The sequence below is a fragment of the Chamaea fasciata genome, unplaced genomic scaffold (assembly GCF_029207755.1).
Source record: "Chamaea fasciata isolate MVZ Bird 193981 ecotype frontalis unplaced genomic scaffold, bChaFas1.0.hap1 SCAF_18, whole genome shotgun sequence".
Taxonomy (NCBI): Eukaryota; Metazoa; Chordata; class Aves; order Passeriformes; family Sylviidae; genus Chamaea; species Chamaea fasciata.
The window spans coordinates 2376797-2391067 of record NW_027094103.1 but is presented as its reverse complement, the minus strand read 5'-3'; the positions used below and the strand labels follow the sequence as shown (position 1 = coordinate 2391067).

The following is a 14271-nucleotide window of genomic DNA, read 5'->3' as shown; positions in this document are numbered from 1 at the left end:
CGGGCCTCGGCCGCCGAGCCGCCGCGCCGCCGCTTCCGGCGTGCCAGGGATCGCGGGAAATGAAGTCCCGGCGCCAACCCCGCCAACTCTCGCGGGATCTACCTGCTCGGTGTGAGGCTCGCTGGGAAATGTAGTCCGGCCCAGGAGCGCTACTCGACGGTGGCGGCTCGGGCGCGCCCCGCACCGGCCCCGAGGGTCGCGGCCACGGCAGCCCCGGCGTCCTCGCGGCGGTGACCGGCCCGGCCCTCACCGGGCACGGCCGCAGCACTTGCCCGGGCGGTGCCGGGGCCGCCCACGCCGCCCGCCTCGGTTCCGGCCGCCGCCGCCCCTCCCTCGCCCGGTGGGTTCCGGGTCGCACATGAAGGCGGAGGCGCCGCCGCCGCTCTCGGTAGGTGCTGCGGCGGGGGCGAGGGAGCGCGGGCCCCGGCCGGGCCGCCCGGCGCTCCTCTGCCGGCACCGGCGCTGCCGTTCCCCGGGGGGCGCCGCGGAGCCCCGGGGCCGAGCGTTGGGAGCGTGTCCCGGCCCGACCCCTCGGGGCGAGGCCGTGTCCTGCTGCCCGGGGACACGGCGGGAGAACGGGAGGGAGTACCGCGGCCGGAGCGGGGGCCGGGGCGGGTCTGCCCGGGCGGCCCCCGCCCTGGTGCCGCCTGAGGACGGCCGGCAGGTGGAGGCCGGCCCCGCGGACCCGTGCAGGGCTGGCCGGGGAGCGGCTGCGGCCGCAGCCGGTGTCAGCACCCGCAAAGGCGTTGTCAGGCCGGTAACAGAAAGTAAAACCGTCACTGTGCTTCACCTGGCTTTGACCTCTTCGTCACGGGGCTGGGCTGGAGCCAGGCTGCCTCGCTGAGCGCTGTGCAACTCCAGGTCACCTTCCCCTGCAGGGAAAACCGCTCGTTCCGTGTCACTGCTGAGAAATGTCTAAGTCATGGGTTAGAACCCCACAGACACCTGCCAGAACAAAATTAATGTGAATAATGTGAAAAAAAAAAATCACGTTTATGAGAAACTGGAGCCGGAAAGTCCTGAAAGAGGCCTTTGCTCTCTTCCAGGTCATTTAAGTGTTGTGCTTGGCATAGAAATAATTACTTCCAATTTTTTTCCTCCTTGTTTTTTAGAATACTTAAAAGGTCATGATATGGATTAAGCAATTCAATAAATCAGGTTCAAGTCTTGGCAGCTACCTGAGTTTCTCAAAATTCTTTGAGCATTTTGGCTAATTTATAAATGATACAAAAATTACACGACAGGAAACATTTCAGTTCTATGAATGTGGGTAAGTTGCAAATCTGTTACAGATAAGGTAAAGCACTCAAATTAGAGAAGCTCCTATTCTTTAGGTTATACTACTGTTCATGGGAGGAAAAATATTTTTAAGTATCCATTTATTTAAATATAGATATACTTCATGGTGGTGTTGTCATGTACATTTTAAATTAGATGTTTTATTCTGGATATGTCTTAGAAATAACTTGTAATGGGTTTGGGGGGGGGAAAAGCAAAACCCCCCAGGTGTTTGCTGAAAGGAATGAATGCCAACGTTTGTGAGACAGCACAGTTTGCAAAAGCTGTTTCCCAAGCCACGCCTTTTGGTTTCCTCCCACACTTCAAGTATACTACTAATGCTGGAAACTGAAAATGCCTCAGAAAGTCAATTCAGAGTGTGTTTCTGCATATTTCATTAGTGACATAAGGGAAGACTGTGTGTACAGTGCAGGCAAAAGCACGTCATCATTTGAGTGCTCAAAAATAATGCTGAGATATTATATAATACCAGATATCCTCCCTTCTTCCTTTTTGTGGGGACCTCGGTCAAAAGGAGTTGTTTGTGTTGTTTCTTGTATTTGTAGAATGTTCCTAAAATGGATTCTTTTAGAATACTTATTTTTGCACAGTTGTGAATGCACAGAGCAATTCTGAAAGAAGAATTACTGACATAAGCTTCTGTCTTCCCTTTACCTTTCCTCCCTTTTCCTTAAAAGAGAGCACAAAACTGGTTTAAGTCTTGTCTACATGTAACATGAACTCACTTGTCTTCTATGTAACAGTTTCACAAGTGCCCATCACAAATTATCACACAGTTAATGAACTATTCTGGTATTTGCACTCCAGTTGGAATGAACAATAGTTTTGCTTTTCATTTTACATTGGTTGTGGCATCACATTTGTTTTCCCAAGTATTTTGGTAGGCACTCAGCTGCCTCCCCTTTCTGCACACTCCCTGACTTAGCTGATGGTTTGTTTGTGTGTCCTCTGCCCCGTTAAAGTTCTGGTGCATGGCCAGGTTCTGCCTGCTGGCATCTGCAGCCCCCAGGACTCAACAGAGTCTTGCTCCAGCCTTTTTTTTTTTTTTTTCTCCAGCCCTGTCTCTTGTCTTGTCAGGCTTGCAGCTGGAATCCTGGTTTAAATCCTAATCCTTGGTACTCCCTAGGGAGAGATGAAGGTGTGGGAAGCCTCAGGGCACAGATTTTCAAATTCCTCCAATGCATTAAGACTTTTAAGGGCCTAATGTATTTGGATCCCAACCAGCACACCATACTGGTCGTTCTGTGTCAGGGAAAAGCTCTGATGAGTATGGCCTGCAAGAAAGAGGACAGCAAGCTCTAAGAGGGGACCAAGAGAGGAACTACATCATTTTTAACAGCAAAAGCAAAGTCATGCTGGGTAAGAGTAACTCCAGTTATCACAGCAGGTAGGAGACAAGCCTGGTTGCAAGGAAGAGACCCTGGGGATCCTGATGAGCAGCTAGTTGAATATGATTTCTCCAGTGGGGTCCAGCTTCATACCTGGGCTGTGTTAGTGAGAGTGTGGCCAGTAGGTCATGTGAAATTATTGTTTCCCACTCTATTAACCACTCACAATCCCAAAAAATTGGAATACTGTGCCCAGTTTTGAGGTCTCTACTGAAAGAAAAACCTGAGAATTCAGTGGAGGAACCGCACAGGGCCAGAGCACTTACAAGAAGATAGAAGCAGCTGCAAGGCAAGAACACTGGATTTGTTCAGTGGGGGGTCAAAAAGAATAAGGGCAGAGCCAACTGACATTTTTAAAACTACCTAATGGGCACAGGACAGTGTAGAGCCAAACTCTGCTTTGTGGTACACCATGCCAGGGATGAGAGGCATGTGTCACAAACTGCAGGAAAAAAATTCAGACAGCTAAAGAAGAAAACGAATCTGGTGGTTAAACAATCAGTTTTCTGACTACTGACAGGGATGGAGATTTTGCACTCGACTAGACCAGACTCTCCACATCCTGACCTGATTTTGAAGGTTTCCCTGCTTCGAGCACAGATTGGACTAGAGACCTCCCAAGTTTCTTTCCAGTCTAAATTATTCCACACTTCTAAGAAAGCATGGGACCCCCACCAAGCTCGAGCCACCTGTCCATATGGCAGTAAGCTAAACAGATTTGGATACCCGACACCAGCGAGCTCGAGTTTATTTTGGGCACAGCTGATGCACAAGAAAATATCACTATCTGCGTAAAACACCTCTTTGTAGTGATGTAACTGACAGCCACGAGCTCTTGAATACAAAAATGTCTGAGTTTCCATAGAAACTAACTTGGTTAATCCTTCCTGCATCCAGCCATTTCTCTACAGTAGAGAATCAAGGCTGTCAGCACAACTTTACAAAAAGACACCCCCAAACCCACACATGCACCTCACATTAGGAGCACCTCTCTGACCTGGATGCTGGTCATACGAGGGGTGAATATTTGGCCAGGTGTGCATCATACCAACAACAGACTTCTGCACTGTAGATGATCTACGCCACATTAAAGCACGGCAGAAAACAGGCTGCGTTAGCTGTAATGGCAGCACAGGAACACCATGGTGTGACAATTGATCTGTGTTGGAAAATATCATTGGGACAGACACTGCCTTCTCCTCTACCATATCTATTTTGTCATGCCTTTTACTTTTCCCTTCCCCTCTGCTTGTGGTTGTTACTCCATTCCTAGACCCTGTGTTCTTAAAAGGGTGAGGAATTTCAGTGAGCACAAGAGCAAACCAGCATACCAGTTTCTCACCATTTTGCCATTGATCAAACTACAGTGCATTCCCTAAAATCCTCCTGTCCCAGTGACAACTTCCTCAGTCATAAGCCACATGCCTTTGTGATGAAAGCAAGTCTTCTGTTGTTGATCAGAGAAGGGATTTTGTTTTTAAAAAATTTCCACAACTCTTCCTGGGTAGGTAATGAGTTATTTCAGTTGAATAATCAGAAGCATAAGCTTCACCCCCTTTCTGTTACTTTTAAAGGTTATTCGGATAGAGAATGTATTCTGAACAGTAACTATCTACAGTCATATTAATTAAAATGAAAAAAGTAAAGGCTTGCATTATTATATGGGTTTCCCACTCTACCCTGCGTGGATCTCTCTCTCTGTAACCTGCTTCTCCTACAATACATTTCTTTGTTAACACTTGTTACAGGGCTTCAGTGGCCGGTGTGTTTTTATCTCTCACTTATCTTGCCTTGGCCTCTCTCCCACCAATGACTGCAGTATATGATATGCTATGAGATTGTATCAAAGGTCATTCTTTTCCCCTACTCCTGAAATTACTTGAGAGGCAGAAAATAGTTAATTTGTTGCTTTTACTTCTGTTTTTTTGATACAGTGATTTTACTTCCATGGGGACTTGTTTTGATACAGCTCTCTCAGAAGAGGAAAAGATGTAACCTCTTTTGGAGCTTTAACCACATTAAACCACATTAACAGAATTAATCTTAATCAGTTCCTCATTTGGACCATATGTCACCCTACTTTGGTTTTGCTGCATTTATTTCCTTTTAGTGAAATGGGAAATTTCTGATCAACATCATGTAACAGTCACTGTTTCACTTGCCTTTCTTACTGTATTATTTCCCTTGCCTCAATCCATCACTCTTAGTATTCCCCAGGAGCAAATGCAATGATACAGTAATGTTTTGTCTGCTTTCATGTGATTTCTAGGAAAAGCATCAACCTGTCATGAAAACTAACCCATTACTCATCTCTTCAGCTGATGATGGATAGTTTTCCCTCTCTAATCGACCTCAGTGCTCCCCAGAAGGCTGTCTTGTCAGAGCTCCTCTTCTGAGCTGCTGTCTTTTCTGGTTTTGCTGGCAAAGAGCAGATGAACATTAATACACTTTCTCAGGGTTTTTTCCATCCCGTTCACCATGCAACACCCACCTTCCTTTTGTTTTGGACAGTGTAGGCTAACTTCCTCAGGCAGAACAATGAACATTTTCATATTTCTTGCTGTCATCTGGGCAGCTCCTTCCTTGCGCCCATACCAAGAATACCTGCAGTATTTTGAGAGATCTCCAGTGCTGCACTCCCTGTCTATGGCTGGCACAATTAAACAGTGGTTCCATTTCTTCACTGTTTGTTCTCTTTTGCTTCCCTGACTGCTGCTAACCCCTTGTGACTGTCCCTTGTGGTACTAAGCTGTTTCCCAGGTTGCTGAAGAGAGGATCTTATGAATGTGTTAGCAGCCATATGAGCTCACTTACTTCCTTTTGCTAATGGGGGCTGTTTTTTTAATGTGCTCTGACAACTGTGTAGAGTGTAGAAGCTCTGACTGCTACAGCTTCTGACATTCTTCAGACACAATGGACACGGTAAATTACAGGATGGTAGAAGAGGACTCATGAGATTTTGATTGCTTAACCATAGACATGAAACACAATCACTTCCAGATAGCTTTTTACAGGTGTTTCCCAATGTGCCATAGGGGACCTTCCCAGTGTGTCCATGGCAGCCCTAGAAAAAGGTACAGGATAGTCTTGGACAGTGCGCATTCTGGAGGAAATACTCATTTTGAAGCCTGCAGTTTCATACAGTATTTTGCACAATTATGGCTGGAAATGTGCTCAGCTACAGAAAATGGAAAAAGCAAACACAGGGAGAGAGGAGAGCTTTCTGATTCTGTGGTAAAATATTAAGAGAAAGATGGAAGGTGCAGTTTATATTGCAGAAAAGTTACCTGAGAATATTAGGCAATTTGGAACGTGGCAAAAATTTGGTCCATTTTTTGTTGCAGATGATGATGCAGAAATACGAAAGAAACATGGGGGTTTGGTAATGGATTGGGAAGTGAAACTCTTGCTAAGAAAAAAAAAACCCCCATGTGACACATACTCAGATATTGGTCTGAAAACCCAGGAGTTGGAACACATGTTTTTGGAAAACCTTATTGTGCCACTTTGGTGTGCTGATGTCCATCTGTCTGTTTTCAGTGTAATTTGGAATGATTTGTTCAGCATAGAACTGCCTCTCCATTGGCTGAAGAGCTGCTTTATTTTCTGTGACAGGCAAGGGTCAGAGGACCGTTTGCAAAGCAAAAGGCACAAACCTTTGCTGGTTCTGTTGCCTCACAGCTTTCATTCTGCTGCAGCTGGTGGCTGAGCATTTCTGCCTGGGATGGCGGAGGATCAGGAGCTGACTCAGGCACACAAAGCTGCCCTGGAGCCGTCCCTGCAGCAGCGCAGCAGCAACACTTACCGCAGCGCAGAGCACTCGCAGGCCCTGCTCAGCGGGCTGGTGTCTCTGCGGGACAGCAGCATCCTCTTCGATGTGGTGCTGGTGGTGGAGGACAAACCCATCGAGGCTCATCGCATCCTCCTGGCCGCGTCCTGTGACTACTTCAGGTACGCCTCGGTAACGCGCACGTGTCTCAGTCAGAACTGGGACATCCAAATCTTCTGTCTGGGCATACTCCTTCTGAATCTAAAATCAGAGCCCTGAGATGGAGCTGAGGCTGTTTCAAAATACTAACTATGGCTTTATTCATCTCTCTGTTATTTCTCTGCAGAAATAAAGCTCTTGTTCCTGCACACTGAGCTTACCTCCACTAAATTCACTGAGGTACTTGGAGGTTTATAAAGAGGAGAGGCTATCTGAACTGGTGTCTTCTGCTTAAGTGCACTCTAAGTGGCTTTTAACATATCCTTAGCACTGTAAGACTTTGCCCGTTGTGATCATTTCATAATACACAAACACTCACTGGAGGTGGGTCACTGTTGTGTGCCTGCAGGGCACATTGCTGGCCATTAAACCAGGCAACCCCCAGCCTATTTGATTAGCAGTTTCTTTGTTTTCATAGAGCAAACACCCAAGTCAATCCAGACAAACTTCTAACTGAAGGAAGAACTGCTCTACCTTAGAAAAAAATTCCCACTGGCCCAAGTTCCTCTGCGTTTCCTCTTTCCCCAGCCCCAGAGTATCTGCCTTTGACCATTGACCATATGTGCTGGGTCTGTATTTTAGTCCACCTGTGAACTGTACCTTCTAGGTTGCCTCTACTGTTTTCCTACACAATGAAGAGTTACTTTCTTAGATCCTAAAGGCCTGTACTCTTAACTTAGAGAAGAGGTAATCATATAAAAGTGTCTAGCTAGGTTTTTGTATTTCTGAATATTTTTTATATTCAGGACAACATAAGATGAGCAAACTGGAAATAGCTTTAAGGCAAATCTGCTATAGCATGTGCCATTGTCTGTTTTGCAGAGGAATGTTTGCAGGAGGATTGAGGGAGATGGAACAAGAAGAAGTTCATATTCATGGCATCTCCTACAATGCAATGTGTAAAATCTTGAACTTCATTTACACTTCTGAGCTGGAACTCAGTGTCAACAGTGTGCAGGAAACCTTAGCTGCAGCCTGTCAACTTCAGGTGAGGTACTGGGAGATGCGACAAAAAAGAAACAAGAAACAAAAGCAACGATGAAAGAAACAGAAAACGTGGCTATCTGGTTAGAGGGAGGGTTAAGAGGTGAGCAGGAGCATGGGCACGACAAGAAGGATTTCTGGGATGCTGTATCCACTAGAACTAACTGTGGAACAGTAGGAAGAATGGATGGGTACTTGCACATCTCATTTGTGCCAATAGTTTCATTACTTGAAACATTACCCTTTTCATCTAGAGGAGTATTTTATACAGCATTCACTTTCACTGATCTGCTAATGAGAGCTTCCCTGAAACAGAATATCCCTGGCCTATGGTAAAGAATGGGGTTTGCTGCTCAGAAATTGCTGTGCTGCTCAAGGTCTTCCCCAAGTGAGTCCACAGGCACATGACCTCTCCTGACCCTGTCACTACAGGAAATCCTGCCACTATGGTTTGCACTAAGTGCAGGGTTCATGAGCTTTTAAGACAAGTTTTTTTTTTTCACTAATTTTCTCTGCAGCTAACTGCTGCACAAGGCTTTGGTACCAAATCTTAAACTTTGTGAGTGCTTGCTTTGGTTGGTTTTTCCACACTTTGTTAGCAGGGGGGCTCCTGGACAGCAGTTTGTTCTTTGTTTGCCAGTAGTTCCTCCTGTCAGGTTGTGTTCAGAAGACAATACTAAATATTCATCTTCCTTTCCAATGGCTTCCTATGCTCCTGAGTGATGTATTTGTTACAGATACAATCTTTGAGATAGTATGTCTCTAGTGCGCTGAAAAAACAAACACAGAGTGACTGTAGTCACCATGTTCTCTGTGTCTGTTTTCCTGGCTGCCCAGTGTCCCATGTGTCTTGGAAGACACAGTGCAGCTGCACCTGGAGCCAAACTCAGTCTGGCAGTACAGCATGGCTAGAAGGGCTGTACATAGCCACACTGAGTTCTCTTTCTCTGGAGAAATGTGAATAGGGCAGAAGTGACCACGGTGGTCAGACTGTGAGGAGAGCAGCCATTTCATGGACAGTTTCCTTACAGTCATCCCAGGCTTGAGTCCCGTGTCTCTCAAGTGTGGGGCACGTGGTGTCTGAAATGAAAAATCTCTCTCTTGCAGATTCCAGAAGTCATTAAGTTCTGTTGTGATTTCCTCATGTCCTGGGTAGATGAAGAGAACATCCTTGACGTGTACAGACTAGCTGACCACTATGACTTGAGGCATTTGAGTGAGCAGCTGGACTCCTACATTTTGAAGAACTTTACAGCTTTCTCAAGGACACAAGTGTACCGACAGCTACCCCTGCAGAAAGTCTACTCCCTTCTCAGCAGCAACCGTTTGGAGGTTAACTATGAGTTTGAAGTTTATGATGGAGCACTTTTTTATCACTATTCTCCAGAGGAACTGGAGACAGATCAGGTCTCCCTGATGGAGCCCCTTAAGCTACTTGAGACAGTTCGTTTTCCTCTGATGGAACCGCAGATCCTGCAAAGGCTTCATGACAAATTAAGTCCGTGTCCTTTAAAAGATACAGTTGCAGATGCATTAATGTACCACAAGAATGAATGTCTTCAGCCAATGCTTCAGAGCTCCCAGACACAGCTGAGATCAGAGTTCCAGTGTGTCGTGGGATTCGGAGGGATGCATTCTACTCCATCCATTGTCCTCAGTGATCAAGCCAAGTATTTGAACCCCTTGTTGGGGGAGTGGAGGCACTTTACAGCTGCACTAGCCCCCAGAATGTCCAACCAAGGGATTGCTGTTCTCAATAATTTTGTATATTTAATTGGTGGAGACAACAATGTAAGTGGCTTTCGAGCAGAGTCAAGGTGTTGGAGGTAAGATAAGGATAATCCTGCTATTAATTTTTATTGCCACGCTGTTGTCCATTTCTGAGTCAGTAAGCCAGCAGACAGTCAGTACACTTGCCAGCCAAAAGATTAGAACTGAGCAGGTGCCTCATTGAAAGAAAACACAAGAAATGAGCTTCATAGTTACAGGAAGCTCCCAGCAGTGCTTAGGAGACCAAGCCCAGCCTGACAGTGTAGAAACAGCTACTCATTCAAGAGCATTACTCCTGCTACTTTCTGCTTTGTTGGAGGAGGGAAGTATTAAAGGTGTGGGAAGCAGTAATGAGCCTGAACTCTAGGTTGTCTAGATGCTCTCTAACTAGCATTTTCTGGAAGTCTTCTATGTGTAGTTTTTGTTCCAATACAAAAGGATTTAAAATAAAATGCTGTTACCAACAGATTTTCAAAAATCTGTGTGCACAATAGCAGCATTCCAGAGTCCTTTTACATTTCTGTGTGACAGGGAAAAGAGCAGGAGGAAGGATCAGGTTTAGACCTTCATGCCCATTACATTGCAAAAACAGATATAAACCCTTTTACCTTTATATTGTGCTCATGTTTACAAGTCTTAGCTGAGTTGCTCTTACTGTATGGCAGGCATAGTTTCAATTCTCAACCAGTTTTCTCTGTAACTAAAATTTCCAGATGAAAGAGATAGTTTGACATGAAAGTGAATCATGAGATTCACTTTGAGCAGCAGATATTTGGGGACAGGAATCAAAGAACCCACCACATATTTATGCCCTCCTTGTATGCTTGAAGATCCAGATTCAGTCTTTGTGCTATTTTTAGACTGTGCTATCTTGTAGAATGGCTTTGTGCAAACAGAGATTGTGATATGTAATCTGAGAGCAGTGTACAAGATAATGGAAAACCTAGGCTTTTATAGCATGATTATGTCAGCTAAAGCACGTCTTCTATAAATAGAATGAAACAACTTTGCTAATAATAAAATGCTTCAAATTTCCATCACTTACAGCTGAGCTCAATTTCAGCTGAAAGACAGCGCAGTAACCCACATCCATGGAGCTGTCTGGTATTCCAGCAGTGATACTATGGCTCTAGGAATAACTCTCTTTGATCCCATTCTTTTACAAGGTATGACCCACGACACAACAGATGGTTCCAGATCCAGTCCCTGCAGCAGGAGCACGCTGACCTCAGTGTTTGTGTCGTGGACAACTATATTTATGCCGTCGCAGGCCGAGATTACCATGAAGACCTGAGGGAAGTGGAGAGGTATGACCCTAAAACCAACACTTGGGAATATGTGACACCTCTGAAGAAGGAGGTAAGGAGTGCATTAGCCACACACACACACACTACCACTGTTCCCCACTTGCTGATTTAATCTTGCTAGATGTTTTTCTCTGGTGTAACTTTTCATTTGCTGATATTCAGATGGAAAGCAGTAAACTCTGTATATGGAACAAATGGATGACAAGAAAATAAAATAATAGCATATGTAAATTACATTTTCCAGTTAAATGCTTATTTTTCCTATTTCTTGCTGATTTTGCCTTTATTGTGTTAATCTTTAAAACTATTAATAAAACGAATAATAAATGTGTGTCAGCGCTGAAAATATCAAAAGCCTGAATTGAGTGCTACTAAGTAGAATAACTTGCATTTCTGATAACACTGCTTGTATAAGAAAAGTTACCAATAAAAAGGCTTCCAAGTAGATTAGGCGGTAAAGTTATAGTATGAATGATCTTCTGATCAAGAAACAATAAAGACAGAATGCTGCAGTTTTAGAAATTCTCGTGTGTTTCATTCAGAAATTCACAATTACAGTATCTTAGAACTGTCCATAAGAAAACCCTTTCTGATTTTGATCTCTGCATAACTCATGAAGAGTGTCACCCCCTTCATGTCCATTCCCTGCTTTCAAAACTGGGAGAGATACATAAATCCAGACCTCAACCTCTTGCTTTGCTGCTGCTGTGGTGGTGCAGGTGTACGCGCACGCGGGAGCAGCGCTGGATGGGAAGATGTACATCACGTGTGGGAGGAGAGGAGAGGACTATCTGAAGGAGCTGCAGTGCTATGACCCCAGGACTGACCGCTGGGACGTGCTGGCGGACGGCCCAGTGAGGCGGGCGTGGCACGGCATGGCTGCCCTGCTGGGAAAGCTCTACGTCATCGGGGGCAGCAACAACGACTCCGGCTACAGGAGGGACGTTCACCAGGTGAGACATGGCACACCTCTCTCTTGTCTGGTTTCTTATGGATGCTGGCACTTAGATGTAATGTCTTTCTCCTACTTTCTGCAAATAAAACTGTCTGCTCAGCAGTGGCTGCTGGACAAGCTCTCCCCCACTCGCCTGCAGAACTGGCAATGATTTACTTACTGTTGTCCGTCTTGGACGCTTTGTCTCACCCCCAAAAGCATTAAAGCTCTAGCACTTGGAATTCTTACCCATTTTGAAACATCTCTGATGGGTAACTTCATTGGCATGCAAATGCCCAGTAAGTAGCACATCAGTTAAATTTACTTTATGCTGTCTTTACAAGCATTTTTTCTAAGTGGAGAACTTTTGAATTACCAATGTGTAATTGCAGGGCAGAGCTGTTCAGGATATCTTGGATGGCAGTTGTATAATGCAATTAAAATGTACAGTATCTGATGGTAAGGGACATCTGGAGAGAATTCTCTTGAACCTTATTCCAGCTTCTAGAACTGCTAGACTCTTGAGAAGAAGATAAAAAAAGTAACTGTTTTTATAGAGCCAGTGGAGATGGCAGAATTAAATCTAGCTGAAGAGTGTATCTGAATGATAAGAAGGTGCCTACAAATGAAAGCATTTAGTCAAGTAGGTACCCAATGAAATCTAAAACTCTCCAACATATGGCACAGAGGCAGCTTAGCAGATCTGTCATATTTGTATGTTCCAGCATTTTTTCTCTAATGCAAACAGGTGCATTATGCCTGGGCTTATGTTAGCACATGTTCCCATTTCTTTCACTTTTGTATACATTTTTGTAATGACATACAGCTGTTACTCCAGCAGCAGGGTCAGAATTTTGATTTCAAAGCTATGTGGCAACTATGCACAATTTTCTGCTGAGCACTGTACTTGTATTAGATAGTCACATGCTGCCTCCATTATCAACATACTGTCAAAAGACTGATGATATTCTTTCCTAAATAGTTTACCTTATGGCCAGGCTCTGTCACTAGGATACACGTTCAGTCTTGGCTTCTCTCTTTTCCTTTTTTGCTTTACAGGTTGCCTGCTATAAGCCAAGCACTGACCAGTGGACAAATGTCTGTCCACTTCCCGCAGGACATGGAGAGCCAGGCATTGCAGTCTTAGACAACAGGATCTATGTCTTGGGAGGCAGATCCCACAACAGGGGAATCCGCATGGACTATGTCCACATTTATGATGCAGAGAGAGACTGTTGGGAGGAAGGACCCCAGCTGGAGGATGATATTTCTGGGATGGCTGCCTGTGTCCTCACGTTGCCCAGGGCTATTTTAATGGAAACAGAGAAGTGGCTCTCAGAATGGCACGCAGACCGAATGAAGCATCATCTTGACTTTCCATCAGAAGTTATGAGCGTATCAGACTGGGAGGAATTTGACAACTCAAGTGAAGATTAGAAAACTTTATTTTTTTTTTTGCCAGTGGATGAGGAAATTAAGGCTTGGGGAAAGTACTTCAGAGATTTTATATGTCTTTCTTATATACATAAAAGTATTTAATGGTTTTAAAAATAAGTGTTCTGCACAAAATGCCATTCACAGCCAATATCTACCCATCTGCAAGTGTTCTGCACAAAATGCACTTACAGGACCTGCCCACCTGCCAGAAAGCAGCGTTTTTAAAGTAACCACACAACTGCCATTTCCCCCCCAGTTGTACAGAGGTTCTTGTACTCTGAAGGAGGCTTTTCTCAGTCTTCAGCATGGACAGAAAAAAAGCACAGAAGGCTCAGCTTGACTAGCTTCTTTCCTTCCAGCTTTTAGCTCAAAATAGCTTGTTGAGATTTTTTTTTTTCCTTTTCTTTTGGGTAATAAAACTTCCTAGCCAGATTAATACAGGAAGGTAACACCTAGTGCTGCCCTCCTGTTGCCAGGTGTCAGACAGCTTGATTAGTTTTTCAGCAAGAGTGAACATACAGAAACAGGAACAGTAGCAAGTCTGAACCTTCATCTCATCTGGGCATGCAGCCATCCTTGTAACTGGCTGAGAGTCTGTGAACTGACACCCACTCCTGAACTTCTATACTGCAAGTTCTGTCAACACAGTGGAAAGAGGATTTCTAGAAAAATCTGTACAGAATATGGCAATCTCATCATTCCACTGTCAGACACATTTGTTCTCAACCATAAATTAATAAATTCTTGTCAGAACTTTTTTAACTGCTGTCTCCGTTTTATTAACAGTGATGTGGTGGCTGAAAGTTCCATTATATCCTACAGCAGTACTGACAAAGTTACTCCAGCCTGGGAGATGGGCAATTTTTTCATTCTTTTATTATATGCTTTAGAAGAGAATAAAGAGAACAGAGATTGGTTTGCCACAGCAAAGGAAATAAATAATGAGATAACAAGAAGTATGGAAGATTACACTGGTCCAAGACCCTGCAGTAGCTGAATGCCAGGAACTACAGCTGAGAAAGATAAGGCACAGTAAATCCTTCCTTCATGGGGCCTTAAAATAATTGACTCCTGACTTACCATCTTGCTTAACATTAGGTTAGAAGCTGATTTAAAATCTGAACCAGTGTGATACTGGACAGTATGAGATCCTTCCTCTTGGAG

The 14271-nt window shown here is 44.6% G+C and overlaps 1 protein-coding gene across 2 annotated transcripts; it reads left to right on the top strand.

The window, feature by feature from the left end:
* The first annotated feature begins 334 nt into the window (after positions 1-334).
* KLHL22 (kelch like family member 22) lies at positions 335-13869 on the top strand. 2 transcript variants are annotated; one of them, XM_066199545.1, is made up of 7 exons: positions 335-388; positions 6386-6638; positions 7498-7663; positions 8767-9485; positions 10596-10788; positions 11456-11689; positions 12730-13869. In XM_066199545.1, the coding sequence occupies exons 2-7, from the start codon at positions 6412-6414 to the stop codon at positions 13105-13107; spliced, it is 1917 nt and encodes a 638-aa protein (XP_066055642.1). In that variant the 5' UTR covers positions 335-388; positions 6386-6411; the 3' UTR covers positions 13108-13869. The 2 variants fall into 2 exon arrangements, with proteins under 2 accessions (XP_066055642.1, XP_066055641.1); XM_066199544.1 differs by having other exon boundaries at positions 349-388; positions 6303-6638.
* Positions 13870-14271: the final 402 nt, after the last annotated feature.